The sequence below is a fragment of the Siphateles boraxobius genome, unplaced genomic scaffold (genome assembly GCF_051911475.1).
Source record: "Siphateles boraxobius isolate OS27281-9 unplaced genomic scaffold, OSU_SipBor_1 6, whole genome shotgun sequence".
NCBI classification, from domain to species: domain Eukaryota; kingdom Metazoa; phylum Chordata; class Actinopteri; order Cypriniformes; family Leuciscidae; genus Siphateles; species Siphateles boraxobius.
In genome coordinates this window covers 8,383,781-8,399,798 of record NW_027509186.1, presented here as the reverse complement: position 1 = coordinate 8,399,798, position 16,018 = coordinate 8,383,781, and the positions used below count along the sequence as shown (strand labels likewise).

The 16,018-nt window shown below is 39.5% G+C and overlaps 1 protein-coding gene across 2 annotated transcripts in view; it reads right to left on the bottom strand.

The window, feature by feature from the left end:
- Nucleotides 1-16,018, bottom strand: part of amotl1 (angiomotin like 1) — a 35,320-nt gene that overhangs the window by 1,058 nt on the left and 18,244 nt on the right. For both annotated transcript variants that reach the window (XM_077207601.1, XM_077207600.1), the window contains exons 9-11: nucleotides 10,785-10,901; nucleotides 7,150-7,343; nucleotides 6,227-6,622 (exon numbers count right to left, since the gene is read on the bottom strand). In XM_077207601.1, coding sequence (XP_077063716.1) covers nucleotides 6,227-6,622; nucleotides 7,150-7,343; nucleotides 10,785-10,901 — 707 coding nt within the window. The remainder of the gene's footprint in view (nucleotides 1-6,226; nucleotides 6,623-7,149; nucleotides 7,344-10,784; nucleotides 10,902-16,018) is intronic.

The following is a 16,018-nucleotide window of genomic DNA, read 5'->3' as shown; positions in this document are numbered from 1 at the left end:
GCATTATTTCATTAGATTAGATTCTAGCATTTGTTGATTACATTATTTTTGTCTATAGAATCATTTCGTCATTGTTTTTCAGTATTTTTATGGGGGAAAAGTGCAGGTCATTGTGTCATTCACTACATCATGTGCGATTACAACAAGAAACAAATTAATTAAAAACTGACCCTTATTAAGGCCTGCTACTTTTGTCAGTAATTGTGAGAATTTTCACAGTACTGGTCAGTACCAGGACACAGGATCTCATTTGTGCTTCAATTTAAAATTGCCACGAAAAATGGAAAATGCAACCGACTTTTCTTTTCTATTACAAACTAAATGGATAATTGATTCATGTGAGTGACAGGTTTCTAGAAAGGAGAGAGTGAAAATCATCTGGCCATGGGACAAGCTTGGATTGTCCAGCCCTCGCGTCACCACAGATAAGATGTAGAAGCAAGGACTCTTCCAGTTCCAGGGCACATTACAGTTTTATACAATCGCTAGGTAACATTTCTCAATAATTTGGTCATTTTATCAAAACTCTTCTTCACACAGTTATCCTAACCAACTTTCATCTTGACACATCTTGGCAGTTAATTTCACATTCAAAATGCACTAAAACTGTCAAAACACTTCATACATGTCCCAAATCAACTCATTCCTCCAGAACACTAGCAAAGGTTTTCAACCAACAAACACACTTTGTCAATCATAAAACAGACCTAAAAAACAGTAACATCAGGTAGCATTGTACAATGATTTCTTTTGTAAAAGTTCTTTACAAAACAAGAATGACACTCTACTGCTTATAATTCACTGCAGTCACAAAGCACTGTTACAAAGCCTATGTTTACATTACAGTACAAAATTATTCCTAGGTTTTCCCCCTTTGAATGGATGGTAATGCATTTACTGTAATGACTAACACTTGTGTATATGTTCAGTTACATATAGTTGCTTTGATAGTATTAGATTTTTTAGACCCAGAGTATATTCCAATATGATATTACTGTAGAAATGTTGCAAGTTTTTGTTTTGTTCGTTTTTGTGTTTTGTTAGTTTAAGAAGTTTAACAGTTTTGAAAAGAGTATGTAAACGTGCAAATTGGCCTGCATACTACAAAACGTTTTGGTGGTGTTTGTGTCTAAGTAAGAAAGGAATGCATGTAAATTGAAAGATGTCGTCATTAATTGCATTTTGTGCTAAAGCTATGATAAATAATCCTCAGTTTAGCTCACATAGATTGCTGTTATGATCACTGTGTGAAGAGTTTTGAAAAAGTGACCTAAGTATTGTGAAATGTGTCTTAGAGACTGTAAAAAACTGTAATGTTTTTGATTAAAGATTACAAGGGCATGTGTTTTTAAAATAATTATGTGCACGGATAATTCATTTACATTAAACACTGGATGATTCAATAAAAAAATAACTATAGTCAATTCTGATTTCATGGTGACTTGAGTCAAGGAATACTCTAATAGGTACACCTTGCTAGTACCGGATTAGAGACCATTTTGTGTGCCTTAATTACTCGTGGCAGAGATTCAACAAAGGAAACATTCCTCTGAGATTTTGGTCCATATTGAGATGATAGAATCACACAGTTGCTGCAGATTTGTCGTCTGCACATCCATGATGTGAATCTGCCGTTCCTTCGCATCCCAGAAGCTGCTCTATTGGATTGAGATCTGGTGACTGTAGAGTCAGTTTCAGTATAGAGCATGTTCAAGAAAGCAGTTTGAGATGATCTGATATTTGTGACATGGCCTTTTATCCCACTGGAAGTAGCATCAGAAGATGATACACTGTGGTCATAAAGGGATGAACATGGTCAGCAACAATACTCAGGTAGACTGTGGTGTTTAAATGATGCTCAATTGGAACTAAGGGACCAAAAGTGTGCCAATAAAATATCCTCCACATCATTACACCATCAGCAGCCTGAACTGATGATACAAGGCAAGACGGATCCATGCTTTCATGTTGTTTACACCAAATTCTGACCTGACCATCTGTATTTTGCAGCAGAAATCAAGACTCATCAGACCAGGCAACGTTTTTCCAATGTTCTATTGTCCAGTGTTGAACTGTAGCATCAGTTTGTTGTTCTCAGCTGACAGGAGTGTGACCGGTGTGTTTCTTCTGCTGATGTTGGTCTTCTGTTTTAAGGTTTGATATGTGTTGAGTGTTCAGAGATGCTCTTCTGCTTCAAGGTTTGATGTGTTGTGTGCTCAGAGATGCACTTCTGCTTTAAGGTCTGACGTGTTGAGTGTTCAGAAATGCTCTTCTGCTTCAAGGTTTGACGTGTTGAGTGTTCAGAGATGCTCTTCTGCTTCAAGGTTTGATGTGTTGTGTGTTCAGAGATGCTCTTCTGCTTCAAGGTTTGATGTGTTGTGTGTTCAGTGATGATCTTCTGCTTCAAGGTTTGATGTGTTGTGTGTTCAGAGATGCTCTTCTGCTTCAAGGTTTGGTGTGTTGAGTGTTCAAAGATGCTCTTCTGCTCCAAGGTTTGATGTGTTGGGTGTTCAGAGATGCTCTTCTGCTTCAAGGTTTGATGTGTTGTGTGTTCAAAGATGGTCTTCTGCTTCAAGGTTTGACGTTTGAGTGTTCAGAGATGCTCTTCTGCTTCAAGGTTTGAAGGTCTGTGTGTTCAGAGATGCTCTTCTGCTTCAAGGGTTGGTGTGTTGAGTGTTCAGATATGCTCTTCTGCTTCAAGGTTTGATTTGTTTGTGTGTTCAGAGATGATCTTCTGCTTCAAGGTTTGATGTGTTGAGTGTTCAGAGATGCTCTTCTGCTTCAAGGTTTGACGTGTTGAGTGTTCAGTGATGCTCTTCTGCTTCAAGGTTTGACCTGCTGAGTGTTCAGAGATGCTCTTCTGCTTCAAGGTTTGATGTTTTGTGTGTTCAGAGATGCTCTTCTGCTTCAAGTTTGATGTGTTGTGTGTTCAGAAATGCTCTTCTGCTTCAAGGTTTGATGTGTTTAGTGTTCAGAGATGCTCTTCTGCTTCAAGGTTGGACGTGTTGTGTGTTCAGAGATGCTCTTCTGCTTCAAGGTTTGGTGGGTTGTGTGTTCAGTGATGCTCTTCTGCTTCAAGGTTTGACGTGCTGAGTGTTCAGAGATGCTCTTCTGCTTCAAGGTTTGATATGTTGTGTGTTCAGAGATGCTCTTCTGCTTCAAGGTTTGGTGTGTTGTGTGTTCAGAGATGCTCTTCTGCTTCAAGGTTTGATGTGTTTAGTGTTCAAAGATGCTCTTCTGCTTCAAGGTTTGATGTGTTTAGTGTTCAGAGATGCTCTTCTGCTTCAAGGTTGGACGTGTTGTGTGTTCAGAGATGCTCTTCTGCTTCAAGGTTTGACGTGTTGAGTGTTCAGTGATGCTCTTCTGCTTCAAGGTTTGACGTGCTGAGTGTTCAGAGATGCTCTTCTGCTTCAAGGTTTGATATGTTGTGTGTTCAGAGATGCTCTTCTGCTTCAAGGTTTGGTGTGTTGTGTGTTCAGAGATGATCTTCTGCTTCAAGGTTTGATGTGTTGTGTGTTCAGAGATGCTCTTCTGCTTCAAGGTTTGAAGTGTTTTGTGTTCAGAGATGCTCTTCTGCTTCAAGGGTTGACGTGTTGAGTGTTCAGATATGCTCTTCTGCTTCAAGGTTTGGTGTGTTGAGTGTTCAGAGATGCTCTTCTGCTTCAAGGTTTGACGTGTTGAGTGTTCAGTGATGCTCTTCTGCTTTAAGGTTTGACGTTTGAGTGTTCAGAGATACTCTTCTGCTTCAAGGTTTGGTGTGTTGTGTGTTCAGAGATGCTCTTCTGCTTCAAGGTTTGACGTGTTAAGTGTTCAGTGATGCTCTTCTGCTTTAAGGTTTGACGTGCTGTGTCCAGAGATGCTCTTCTGCTTCAAGGTTTGATGTGTTGTGTGTTCAGAGATGCTCTTCTGCTTCAAGTTTGATGTGTTGTGTGTTCAGAGATGCTCTTCTGCTTCAAGGTTTGATGTGTTGAGTGTTAAGAGATGCTCTTCTGCTTCAAGGTTTGACGTGTTGTGTGTTCAGAGATGCTCTTCTGCTTCAAGGTTTGGTGTGTTGTGTGTTCAGAGATGCTCTTCTGCTTCAAGGTTTGACGTGTTGAGTGTTCAGAGATGCTCTTCTGCTTCAAGGTTTGACGTGCTTAGTGTTCAGAGATGCTCTTCTGCTTCAAGGTTTGATGTGTTGTTTGTTCAGAGATGGTCTTCTGCTTCAAGGTTTGACTTGTTGAGTGTTCAGAGATGCTCTTCTGCTTTATGGTTGGTCGTGTTGAGAGTTCAGAGATGCTCTTCTGCTTCAAGGTTTGGTGTGTTGAGTGTTCAGAGATGCTCTTCTGCTTTATGGTTGGTCGTGTTGAGTGTTCATAGATGCTCTTCTATTTCAAGGTTTGATGTGTTGACTGTTCAGAGATGCTCTTCTGCTTCAAGGTTTGACGTGTTGAGTGTTCAGAGATGCTCTTCTTCAAGGTTTGATGTGTTGAGTGTTCAGAGATGCTCTTTTGCTTCAAGTTTGATGTGTTGTATGTTCAGAGATGCTCTTCTGCTTCAAGGTTTGACGTGTTGAGTGTTCAGTGTTGCTCTTCTGCTTTAAGGTTTGACGTGCTGTGTCCAGAGATGCTCTTCTGCTTCAAGGTTTGATGTGTTGTGTGTTCAGAGATGCTCTTCTGCTTCAAGTTTGATGTGTTGTGTGTTCAGAGATGCTCTTCTGCTTCAAGGTTTGATTTGTTGAGTGTTCAGAGATGCTCTTCTGCTTCAAGGTTTGACGTGTTGTGTGTTCAGAGATGCTCTTCTGCTTCAAGGTTTGGTGTGTTGTGTGTTCAGAGATGCTCTTCTGCTTCAAGGTTTGACGTGTTGAGTGTTCAGAGATGCTCTTCTGCTTCAAGGTTTGACGTGCTTAGTGTTCAGAGATGCTCTTCTGCTTCAATGTTTGATGTGTTGTGTGTTCAGAGATGGTCTTCTGCTTCAAGGTTTGACGTGTTGAGTGTTCAGAGATGCTCTTCTGCTTTATGGTTGGTCGTGTTGAGTGTTCATAGATGCTCTTCTATTTCAAGGTTTGATGTGTTGACTGTTCAGAGATGCTCTTCTGCTTCAAGGTTTGACGTGTTGAGTGTTCAGAGATGCTCTGCTGCTTCAAGGTTTGATGTGTTGTGTGTTCAGAGATGCTCTTCTGCTTCAAGGTTTGATGTGTTGTATGTTCAGAGATGCTCTTCTGCTTCAAGGTTTGACGTGTTGAGTGTTCAGAGACGCTCTTCTGCTTCAAGGTTTGGTGTGTTGAGTGTTCCGAGATGCTCTTCTGCTTTATGGTTGGTCGTGTTGAGTGTTCAAAGATGCTCTTCTGCTTCAAGGTTTGGTGTGTTGAGTGTTCACAGATGCTCTTCTGCTTCAAGGTTTGATGTGTTGAGTGTTCAGAGAGGCTCTTCTGCTTCAAGGTTTGATGTGTTGAGTGTTCAGAGATGCTCTTCTGCTTCAAGGTTTGATGTGTTGTGTGTTCAGAGATGCTCTTCTGCTTCAAGGTTTGATGTGTTGAGTGTTCAGAAATGCTCTTCTGCTTCAAGGTTTGATGTGTTGTGTGTTCAGAGATGGTCTTCTGCTTCAAGGTTTGACGTGTTGAGTGTTCAGAGATGCTCTTCTGCTTTATGGTTGGTCGTGTTGAGAGTTCAGAGATGCTCTTCTGCTTCAAGGTTTGGTGTGTTGAGTGTTCAGAGATGCTCTTCTGCTTCAAGGTTTGATGTGTTGAGTGTTCAGAGATGCTCTTCTGCTTCAAGGTTTGATGTGTTGAGTGTTCAGAGATGCTCTTCTGCTTCAAGGTTTAATGTGTTGAGTGTTCAGAGATGCTCTTCTGCTTCAAGGTTTGATGTGTTGAGTGTTCAGAGATGCTCTTCTTCTTCAAGGTTTGATGTGTTGAGTGTTCAATGATACTCTTCTGCTTCAAGGTTTGATGTGTTGAGTGTTCAGAGATGCTCTTCTGCTTCAAGGTTTGATGTGTTGAGTGTTCAGAGATGCTCTTCTGCTTCAAGGTTTGATGTGTTGAGTTTTCAGAGATGCTCTTCTGCTTCAAGGTTTGATGTGTTGAGTGTTCAGTGATGCTCTTCTGCTTCAAGGTTTGATGTGTTGAGTGTTCAGAGATGCTCTTCTGCTTCAAGGTTTGGTGTGTTGAGTGTTCAGAGATGCGTGTATACAGAAATGTGTATACAGAAGCTACATTGTCACTTAAAATACTTTCTGTCTGTCTCACCTCTCTTCTCTTGCCTTGTGGAGGTTCCGGCGCTAAATGTCTTTGGACTCTGTCCTGTTTGACAGCTGCTGTCTCTGCTGACTGATTTAGAGTGAAGGGACAGGAGAGGAGTGGAGGGGAGAGATAATGATAAAGGAGGCAGAAGAGACACAGATGAGGGCAAGGGTAACGTGGAAGAGGAAGAGGGAGGGAGAGAGGAGCGGGGAACAAAGGGGGATGAGTTTATTAATGATGTGTTTGAACCTGTAGAGGCCAAGAAGGGAAGAAAAGAGGAAGGTAGAGAGGAGAATGATGGAGGAAGAGAGGCAAGAGAGGAGGCAGGGAGAGATGAAGAGACTGAAAGAGAGGGCAGAGGGGGAAGGATGTGCTTTACTTGGTCCTTTCCTCGGAAGACATCTGCAAACAAGAACACAAACCATTTGGTGAAACCAAAGGTCAATTCACACCAAGACCTTGTTATGGATATCTATATTAATAGAAACAATAGATACCATAGACCTATTCCACACAGGGCTCAAAAATGCATCCGTCACAAAAAAAACATTTTTTCTATGGAGAGACGTCAGATTTTTCTCTTTGTCCAACAAATAAAACTGACCAAATGGAAACTGCTTTTTCTCTTCTGAAACTGTTGTCGCTTTACACAATATAGTTAACTGGATTTGAATCAGAATCTCCCTGGATGGAGTTGTCTTTGATGTCAGCTTTGTTGTGTATGAGTCCCTCAACTGTCCTCAAAATCATACAGCCATTGTTGTAAATGGGTTAATATGCAGAAGATGCTAGAAAATTGTAATATAACACACATATAAAGTTACAGTCATTCTGTATGTTTTGTGAAAAATCAGGCATGGTACTTTAATCAAATTGTTACAGAGTGTAACTGTATTTGTGTGTGGTTGTATGTATGTGTGTATACTCACTTGTACTGCCTTTCCAGCTGTGCTGGTCTCTGTGATCGGCCTGTGATGTCTGACGTGTGTGCAGTCCACTTGCTATGGAAATGGAGGGAACAGAGCGGGCAGGACGCAGAGGAGCGGGATCTCTACGGGAACGCTGTTGTAGAACTTGAATCATGGCGTCTTTCTCCAGCAACTGAGCATGCAAGTCCTTCATCCTGTAATATAAAGAGCAATTCTTAATTCTTAAAGTAATTCGGTACTTTTGGGGGGCTATATAACACTGCGGCTATATACAAATGTTTTGGTTCTACATATTCCCCTGTTGACCAAAGAAATTGCCTTTAATTTGCAGCAGAAATTTTTTATTTAGTTCTTTTTTTGTGTGTGTAACTTTCAGGAGGGTGTACTCATTTTTGCAACACAACATTTTATCCCTTTGATAAGAAAACGTTATTTTCCTGATTAACATTTACATGCTTCTTTGGTTATTGATCAAGCAGACTTATGTCTTACATCATTAAAGAACCTAATATGTCGTCTACGTAAAGAGTAACTGCTGAATTTGTTAACTATTAATAAACTATGTTATTTGTTAAGAAGGGGTACTCATCTATACACAAAGGTGCTGGTCATATAATTAGAATATCATCAAAAAGTTGATTTATTTCAGTAATTCCATTCAAAAAGTGAAGTTTGGATATTATATTCATTCATTACACACAGACTGATATATTTCAAGTGTTCATTCCTTTTAATTTTGATGATTATAACTGACAACTAATGAAAACCCCAAAATCAGTATCTCAGAAAAATAGAATATTGTGAAAAGGTTCAATATTGAAGACACCTGGTGCTAAAGCCCTGCATTTCAGCCTGATCCCGACGGGCCCCGACTTATTTACACCCCTAGGGCCGGGCTTCGGGGCAATTTTCACGTCATAGTTCACATGCGGGCCGGGCCTCTGGCCTATTTTGGGTTATCCTTTTTATATTTTTAGAAGTTGACGTCGACGATAGAAAAACAAACATAAAAAGACATTTCATAACCTGTTTTTAACCTATCTTATAATTACACTGACATATGACTGAGATGACAGTCTCACGCACGCACACAGAAGGTTTCTCGTCAGCGCGAGCTGCGCGACCCATGATTCGCCTCATGTGAAATGGAGAATATTAAGAGAAAACAGTGAGAGACTGTTCTAACTTTTCGTTTGATTGGACTTTATTTTCGTTTAACTGTTGGAAACTACTGATGTTTTTCGTTTGATTTAACTTTATTTTCGTACAACTGTTGGAAACTATGCTACTGATGTTTTTCGTTTGACTGGACTTATAATTAGGCTACAATGACATGACAGTCTCACACACGCACACTTCTCGTCAGCGCGAGCCGCGATTAACCTCATGTGAAATGGATAATATTAAGAGAAAACAGAAAGAGACTGTTCTAACTTTTTTGTTCGATTGGACTTTTTTCGTTTAACTGTTGGAAACCTGAGCCTGCCTCAGTATTTCAAAAAATGTTGTTTTACTCACTGTGGTTTAATAAATAAACATTTATTAAACTAACTGTCTGTGCGATATGCTTTAAGTGTTTTATATCTATGGATTTTATTGTAGCCAAGTAAAGTATTAGCGTTGATTTGAGAAGCTAAATTGATCAAACATGTTTTACTCGCTGTCGGCTCGGCTGCTTGGTCATCGTTTAAAACAAAATGCTCCAAACATATGTCTAAATTAACAATAAATAAATGAAAAGAAACATAACTAACAAAACTGACCTATTTTAATGGCTGCAAATAGGGCAGGCTGTCGCTGTGTAATGAGGGGGAAAAAAAGAGAGAAAAAACGGGCTCGGACTCGGGTCGGGCTGATAATTTTGATGAGCTGTCGGACACCGGTCGGGCTAGGGCCTGAGCGTCTCGGGCCAGGGCCGGGCCTAGATTTGAGGCCCGTGCAGGGCTTTACCTGGTGCCACACTCTAATCAGATAATTAACTCAAAACACCTACAAAGGCCTTTAAATGGTCTCTCAGTCTAGTTCTGTAGGCTACACAATCATGGGGAAGACTGCTGCCTTGACAGCTGTCCAAAAGACGGCCATTGACATCTTGCACAAGGAGGGCATGACACAAAAGGTCATTGCTAAAGAGGCTGGCTGTTCACAGAGCTCTGTGTCTAAGCACATTACTAGAGAGGCGAAGGGAAGGAAAAGATGTGGTAGAAAAAAGTGTACAAGCAATAGGGATAACCGCACCCTGGAGAGGATTGTGAAACAAAACCATTCAAAAATGTGGGGGAGATTCACAAAGAGTGGACTGCAGCTGGAGAACCACCACGCACAGACGTATACAAGACATGGGTTTCAGCTGTCGCATTCCTTGTGTCAAGCCACTCTTGAACAAGACACAGCGCCAGAAGTGTCTCGCCTGGGCTAAAGACAAAAAGGACTGGACTGCTGCTGAGTGGTCCAAAAGTTATGTTCTCTGATGAAAGTAAATTTTGCATTTCCTTTGGAAATCAAGGTCCCAGAGTCTGGAGGAAGAGAGGAGAGGCACAGAATCCACGTTGCTTGAAGTCCAATGAAAAGTTTCCACAGTCAGTGATGGTTTGGGGTGCCATGTCATCTGCTGGTGTTGGTCCACTGTGTTTTCTGAGGTCCAAGGTCAACGCAGCCTTCTACCAGGAAGTTTTAGAGCACTTCATGCTTCCTGCTACTGACCAACTTTATGGAGATGCAGATTTCCTTTTTTCACCAGTCCAACAGGACTTGGTACCTGCACACAGAGCCAAAGCTACCAGTACCTGGTTTGAGGACCATGGTATCCCTGTTCTTAATTGGCCAGCAAACTCGCCTGACCTTAACCCTATAGAAAATCTATGGGGTATTGTGAAGAGGAAGAAGCGATACGCCAGACCCAACAATGCAGAAGAGCTGAAGGCCACTATCAGAGCAACCTGGGCTCTCATAACACCTGAGCAGTGCCACAGACTGATCGACTCCATGCCATGCTGCATTACTGCAGTAATTCAGGAAAAAGGAGCCCAAACTAAGTATTGAGTGCTGTACATGCTCATACTTTTCATGTTCATACTTTTCAGTTGGCCAACATTTCTAAAAATCCTTTTATTGTATTGGTCTTATGTAATATTCTAATTTTCGGAGATACTGAATTTGGGATTTTCATTAGTTGTCAGTTTTAATCATCACAATGAAATAAACATTTGACATATATCAGTCTGTGTGTAATGAATGAATATAATATCCAAAAATCACTTTTTGAATGGAATTACTGAAATAAATCAACTTTTTGATGATATTCTAATTATATGACCAGCACCTGTATATAGTTATAGTTATAGATCTAGTTCAGTCATAAAACTCTGATTGGTCCTTTACATGCAATATGCATGACATATCATCATTAACACAGCCACAAGCTGATTTGCCTTCGCTCAATCTGCACCCAATGAGATTATTTGCTCACATTTTAATAGTCTGGTTCAGTGTTTTTTGTTTAATATAGAATTTTTCATTTTAGTCAAATATATAAATATAATGTATTTAAGATTTCTGCAAACAGTCACATGCCTGAGCAACATGTTTTATACTGTGAGCATTTTTATATGAGCATTATGTTTATTAGCATTCACCTTTGCTCCATGTCCTGACAGTGCCGACTGCTCTGGCTCCTGTTGTCGTCCTCATGCAGCCACAGCGAGCTGTCACTGTAACTGCCACTGCGGGAATGCTGGATCATAGTCGTGTCTCTGAAACACAACAGTCACACAATCAATCTGTCAAAACTCAAAAATTATAAGATGACTTGTAAAAAAAAGTTAATACTTTTTAATCATTATCATTATTAAAAATAAATGTACACAATTTTAGAAAGTGTAAACAAGATTTTACTTCACAAATATATTAAATGGATGTCTGCGAGGAATGAAAGAGAAAATAAAATGTGTGTATTGTACCCACATAAACATGCATCCACTAAAAACCCTTTCTCACTCCCAACGTATCAAAACTGAAGTGTCAAGAGCCTTTAGCATCAATATTAAGATGCCAAAGGACACCTAGGTGTAGCATCTCCATTGCTTTCAATGAGGCAAGAGAGAATGCATTGTCATTATATAAAAATGAAATATTGGGCATATCATTTTGTCATTGTGACATAAGGTCACGGTTCCCCTGTAGGCCAAACAATCTGATACCACAGCTGACCATCACCACCTGATCCTAGTCATCGGCCCATTTCTGTATATAATAAAGAGTATAAACAATATAAAATCGCATCTTATGGAAAATATATTGAACCGCTTTAAAGTTTTTATATTTGTATCATTCGATATTTGAGTAAGTTGAAACCCTATATTAAAAGTGAATTCTGGGGATAGTCAAGGCTGGGAAGGATCCATCTGTTGTATCCTTCATTGCTCTGGGAAAGGATTTGAAGTCGGACAGCCTTCATCGCCCTGCTGTGAATTGGGACGCAGCTATTCGGTCAGTGTCTGGCCTACAACTATAGGAAACAGACTTCTCACCTGCTTTACTCACCTTGGTGTTTGGCTAGTAAGACTCCAGTGATCTCCTGGTTTTGGTTCCCTTTGGTCCAAGCTAACTCCAGCGAATTTAACAACTCACCTATACTGTATACTTACTGGTATCTGTGTGTGTCAGCATCTCACCTGCTCCTCTGTGTGTGTGGATCTTCCGCTGTCCTGGTAAAGATAAAAGAACCAAGTTAATCAGCAAACATATTCTCACTGAACTGTCTATCTTGCATTTGCTTACCTGCTAAATCTCCAATAACCACCTGCATTTGGGTTCACTTACATCTCTGTGTTTGGAGTCGGATATATCCCTGAAACATTTATGTAGGGGTATAATTTGAACAGCAACAATTAATTTATTACATTATACTATTTTTGAGCATGATTGTGTTGTCCTAGAGAGGGGCAAGAGAGGGGCTTGCCCTCTCCATCTGTCGTAACACTAAAATCACAAACACATGTTGATAAGTGGTTAGGTTTAGGCTGGGTCTACGGGTGGAGTTAGGAGCTCAAAAAATGACTACTGATATTTAGAAATATCTTGAGTGTTAAATGGGTTTAAAATTAAATGTATTAAATGTAACTAAGTGACAAATTGAAAAAACATTAGGTCCCACTTTATATTAAGTGACTTTAAGTACTATGTAATTACATCGACAAATAAGTACAATGTACTTATTGTGTTCAGGTTGTATTGTAAAACACTTTTGCTGCTGTTGAGATGTGATACTGGTATGGTTAGGGTCAGGTGTGCTGGTATGGGTCGGTTTAAGGGTAGGTTAAGGTGTAAGGGATGGGTCAACTGTGTAATTACAAATGTAATTACATCAATTAATTACAGTTGTAGTTACATGCAGGTATTTTCAAAAATATAAGTACAATGAAAAAACATGTATGTACACAATAAGACCATTGTATCAAATTATTAATTTCAATGTAAATACATAGTACTTAAAACCACTTAATATAAAGTGGGACCAAACATTATTTTAAAGAAAGTTTCTCTCATAACAAGCCATAATAAGTTATTTGTTTCATTCATTCTATTTAGGGGTGTTTAACATTTTTACTAGAAAACAAGAAAACAAGAAAAAATTATTGTAACAGAAGGTTTTAATAAAATATATTAAGCTATGAATCATGCGCTAGTTCCTATGCTAAGTTTGTAGTCAGGCATCCCTCAATTATGTCATATCTGTCTCTTTTTTTTTTTTTACCAATAACAGTACAAGGGCGACCTCTATCTACTTTTAAGAATACAACAACAAAGAATCTTCCAAAACATGATTAGAGAGTTTCATGGCTAATTGAATGGAAAACAAAACAAACAAAATAATTCAAAGTTGTCACATATATTTGTGGACTTGGATTCTTTACTAAAGCTGATGTGTTGAATTAGGTCTGTTTGATTCGGGACACATCTAAAACGTGCAGTGCTGGAGGTCGTCCAGTGTCAGGATTGGGAACCACTGTCATATACACTCCATCTCAGGTTCAAAACCAGTATGTGCATATAACTTCTAATGAAATCAAGCAACTTGCTCCTGCATATGTACAGAAACAGTTTGGCCCGATTGGTTGCGCTTCATTACATGATTTCACTCCTGAGGCCTTGGTCACAGAGTGAGATGGAGCACGTGTAAGAGAGGGGCATGAGAACATTGCTGCTCAACGTGAACATGAATCTACCAGAATATGTATCTACCAAATACATTACACTAAATAAAGATTTGTTAATGGAATGCACTGTATTGGATCAAACAAAACTGGACTGGAGCATACATGGATAAATCAGACTGACATGTTTTGTCTTGTGGACTATTCATAAACGTTGTTTGAAACAGTTTATTCAGAAGAGTAATAAATAAAAATATAACATGTAATTTTTATGATCACACTTATTTTGTTAAAATTATTAACATCTTGAATATTCTTCAAGTGGAATGTAAACTTAAAGGTGGGGTATGATTTTGAAAATACACAATTCAAATGGTCCTACCTTCTTTCCTCCAAAACTGGCCCTGACTCCACCCATTCGAAGAACATGGACGCGCAATCATGCACGAGCGAAAACTCAGATGCGCGAGAGACTGTAATGACGATTTACTACTAATCATGGAACCGGCTTTACTCACGAGATGCGCATGGGTCACGAGCTTTGAGTATGCGCACGAAGGGGGTCACGCGTTCTGGGGGGAGGGGGGTATGGTACGACCGTTTGATTGACGAACTTACTGTCCAAAGATTCTAGGTGGTCTTCAAAATGATTGGCTGGAGTTTTTCGAGTTCTGCCCGTTCCACAGATGATTAAGTTGCTTAATTTTCATTTCAGTGCTTCTAACTCAGTGGCTGTAAGTGGGTTAGGAATAATGGACAAAAAAGAGAATCACATACCCCGCCTATAAGAGCAGAACCATACCGAAACGGTAAAACGTTTGTAATAGTCTGTATTTAAAATAAAGCCAAATAAGCTAACAAAATACATATATGGTGACAGTAACAATGATGACTGATTTGTAGTTGATTGACACAAGATCTTATGTAGTTTCTCAGCATTCTAACTGATGCTTCCTCATTAGGCAGAAAACATAAGTGCATCCTAAAAAGTCTTGTTTGTTGAAACACTTGACGTACAAACACTGGTGGGTAATTACTACCGAGTTATTGGATATTCTATCATTCAGAATGTTAAAACAGAGACCAGCAGTTATAGTTAAATGTTTGCTGGTACCCAGAGCATCCGACCCAATCAAATTTAAAAGTGCTAGCTAAAGGGATTTTGAAAGACTGAAATTTCCGTCTGCACTAATGATGATTAGTCCATTTGGAAATGACCAAAAATTATTTCGGGTTTGTGAACTAGTTAAAAAGAAAAATTCGGACACTCTGGCCCCCTCCCTGCTTACTGCGGTTGTTTCATTGTGTATTTGAGTGGACACTAAGGAAGGTATGCTGTGTGTTAACTACTGTGTGATTGAGGTAGACCTGAGGTTGTAGTTCTGTGTTTCAATAGAGAGAATATTGCTGTTCATTTCGAATTTTACTTTTGAAAGTTTAGAAAGTACTCCCCTCAAAGTCAGAAGATTTATGTTAGTTATTTTTGCCGTTTCCCCTACTGAAGACTTATTTGTTTATATCCCAGATTATTTATATAAAACTTGCCCTGGGACCTGCAGACGGGAGTTCTCTGACTCTCTCTCTGTCATTTTTGTTACCCTGCTTTACTGCACCTAGATCTTAGAAAGAAGGCTCATAACAATAGGTTATCGTCAATGAATTGGTTGATCAAATGGTGTCCACAGAATAGTATCGGCTATATAGATAATTGTCTAAATTTTGGGGTAGACCTGACCTGTTGAAGGGAGACCGTCTCCATCCATTCTATGGTGTGCTCTTATTTTGGCTCAGTAGTGTCTGACTAACTGGGATCCATGTCAGGAAGCAGGCAGACTGGTTTAACTGACTGCCTAGTAGCTGCCATGAGATATCACATATCTGATAAATAACATTACTTAAGTATTTTATCATATAAACACTGTCTCTTCCATGAACTACCAAACACTAAAACAATACCTTGCCTAGAAACAAAATTATTGATGTTAACTTAGATAATGAAAAGGAAATGGACGTTAAAAGTTTACCAAAGTTTTCCAAACATTAGCTCACTAATTGTAAATGAAATGATTACTGCTCGTGGATTGGCTTAAGATTAGCCATAACCAAATAAAATAAAAAATAAAATGTGGGTTCAAATAAAAATGAGAATCTTCTTCTGCTCATTATCATAATCATACGCTAGATTTAGTTGTGTCACTCGGAGCTTATGTTGACAACATAGCAGTTTTGCCACAGAGGGACGACATCTCAGAAGACTTAGACAAGGTCAGTTGATCCACACTTGATATTTATTTTGTGTCACAATTACGTCAGTATATCTGCTCATCTCCAGTCACTAAAGGTACCACAACATATTCCATAACATGTTCCGCAATATTGCCAGTGTCACATGCCACTGCCCACATAGCAACATTGTGACGGCCCAGATCCGGCCCACATCTGGCAGACGTGAAAAGATGATCTGGCCCACATGCAGAGTGGAATGATGAACTTTGGGGTGCTCACTCCTGTTTGCCAGATCTGTGCCACAAGCAGGCCATAGCAATGCCAGATGTCAGCCAAGAGCAAAGAAATAAACCAGAACTGGACCTTATCTGAGCCACAGAATCTGTGTATATTAAATATGGAGTCATCTCAGCCTTAATAAGCAGAATCACTGAAGGAAAGAAGAGAATAGAAAAAGAGACGAGCAGAAACACAAGAACTACAACTGA